We start from the raw sequence: 2,132 nt of genomic DNA, 5'->3' as shown, positions 1-2,132 counted from the left end.
AAAAAAAACACAGATTCAGTATTCCTCAAAATGAATAAAAATAATGCAACTCAGAATATGACGCAAACCTGCAATAATTAAATGTTAAACACAAATATCCTTTATGTATATAATGCCATTCTCTTAACCTTTTTTTATTGCTGAAGTGTGTTGAAATTTCTTCTTCTGCATTCTACTGTACGGACGTACATTTACTTTCCCTTCAGTCTGAGGCTTATTCATTTCACTTTTGGTGTGAAAAGGCTTTTATATTTGCCAAAAACTTTTTTATTTTCAAGCAAGCCAAGCAAGCCCTGTCCAGATTTAAAAAGTAACGCAAAAGTAACGTAACGCATTACTTTCCAACTAAGTAACTATAATCACATTTAGGAATATTAAATGAATAGAAATTCTGTATATACAACGTAGCGAATTTGCTAAAGCTAGTCTATACAGAAGTAGAATTCGAATAGAATAAGGCTGGTAACAATTTAGTATAAGGACCAATTCTCACTATTAACGAGTTGCTTATTAGCATGCCTGTTATTAACACTGTTATAAGTGCTTATAAAGCACATATTCTGCATGAGCATATTCTACATCCCCAATCCTACCCAATACCTAAACTTAACAACTAATAAGCAGCAAATTAGGAGTTTATTGAGGCAAAAGTTGTAGTTAATGGTTTGTTACTAATGAGAATTGGACCTTAAAACCTCCACGACTTTGGGGATGTCGTGGCCTAATGGTTAGAGAGTCGGACTCGTAACCCAAAGGTTGCGGGTTCGAGTCTCGTACCGGCAGGGATTGTAGGTGGGGGGAGTGAATGTACAGCGCTCTCTCCCACCTTCAGTACCACGACTGAGGTGCCCTTGAGCAAGGCACCGAACCCCCAACTGCTCCCCGGGCGCCGCAGCAAAAAATGGCTGCCCACTGCTCCGGGTGTGTGTTCACGGTGTGTGTGTGTTCACTGCTGTGTGTGTGCACTTTGGATGGAATAAATGCAGAGCACTAATTCCAAGTATGGGTCACCATACTTGGCCACATATCACGTCACTTTTTCACACTTTTAAAATAAAGTGTGGCCAGTCTCTTCTGCTCACCAAGGCTGTGCTCAAATATACAGCAAAAACAGTAATATTTATGATTTCTGAAGGACACTGAAGACTTCCAAACTTTTGAAAAGTACTGTAAATGTAGAAAATCTGATAATTAGCAAAAAGTGATGCATTGTTATTTTAGGCTTATCGTATTTGCTGATGTCCTAAAGAGGATCTTGTAGAGTTAGACAGTTGTTTTGGTGACCAGCAGGACAAACGCCACGTTATATTTAGATTTCCTGGTTGAGTGGCTGCGCATGATGCACGGCATCAAAGGTTCAGCAAGGTGAATGCTACAGCTAGGCCATTAACTAGCCCTCAGAAACATCTCTCACTCACACTGTGATTAGGAGAGAAGTGCATGGTTCGAATGAGGTGAGTGTGCAATGAAAGTGTATGTTGATATAGAAATAGTTTGATTTCGTGTACCGTGTAGCTTTTCAAAGGTGTGCTCATCTGGAGAATGTAAAGAAGTCGTGCTTCTTTAAGTTATATAAACAAAGCCTCCTATATAAAGCTATCTGTTCATATATTGTGTGCTGTATATATATTCTTTTCAGCTGAAGCTTTACGTGACAGTACACTGATGAGAGTTTATCGACCGTTCGTGAAAAGCAAAGTATTCTATGAAACAGGCCTCAGCGTAAGAAGCGTAACCACAATACTGCGTGACGCTGAGATGATGTCCAGAAGCGGGCTTTGATGTGCACTGTGTTGTGTGTTACAGCTGGTAGAACATTATTCGTACAAGCCTGACGGCCTGCTCCGAGTGCTCACCGAGACCTGCCCGAGACCGTCACAGGATTCAGGCGTAAGTACAGTCACATCTCTAACAAACGCAGCAGTGACCATGTGTTCTCATATCAGCTTGCTTTAAAGAAAAGCCTTTAAAGGTGACATATCATGAAAATCTGACTTTTCCAGGTTTTAAGTGCTATAATCAGGTCCCCGGTGCATCTACCAACCAAGGAAACGTGAAAAAGATTAACCCAGTAACTTTGTTTTGGTAAGCCTTTTTCTGCAAGCGTCTGAGAAAACAAGCGCGTCTGATTT

The 2,132-nt window shown here is 40.4% G+C and overlaps 1 protein-coding gene across 2 annotated transcripts in view; it reads left to right on the top strand.

The window, feature by feature from the left end:
- The window catches only part of LOC107715877 (tyrosine-protein kinase SYK-like), a 24,210-nt gene that overhangs the window by 11,556 nt on the left and 10,522 nt on the right, over positions 1-2,132 (top strand). For both annotated transcript variants that reach the window (XM_016522116.1, XM_016522115.1), the window contains exon 5: positions 1,807-1,890. In XM_016522116.1, coding sequence (XP_016377602.1) covers positions 1,807-1,890 — 84 coding nt within the window. The remainder of the gene's footprint in view (positions 1-1,806; positions 1,891-2,132) is intronic.

Source organism: Sinocyclocheilus rhinocerous, unplaced genomic scaffold (genome assembly GCF_001515625.1).
Source record: "Sinocyclocheilus rhinocerous isolate Xijiao unplaced genomic scaffold, SAMN03320098_v1.1 scaffold178, whole genome shotgun sequence".
NCBI lineage: Eukaryota > Metazoa > Chordata > Actinopteri > Cypriniformes > Cyprinidae > Sinocyclocheilus > Sinocyclocheilus rhinocerous.
Note: the sequence above shows the minus strand (reverse complement) of the source record. Positions and strands in the feature narration are given on the sequence as shown.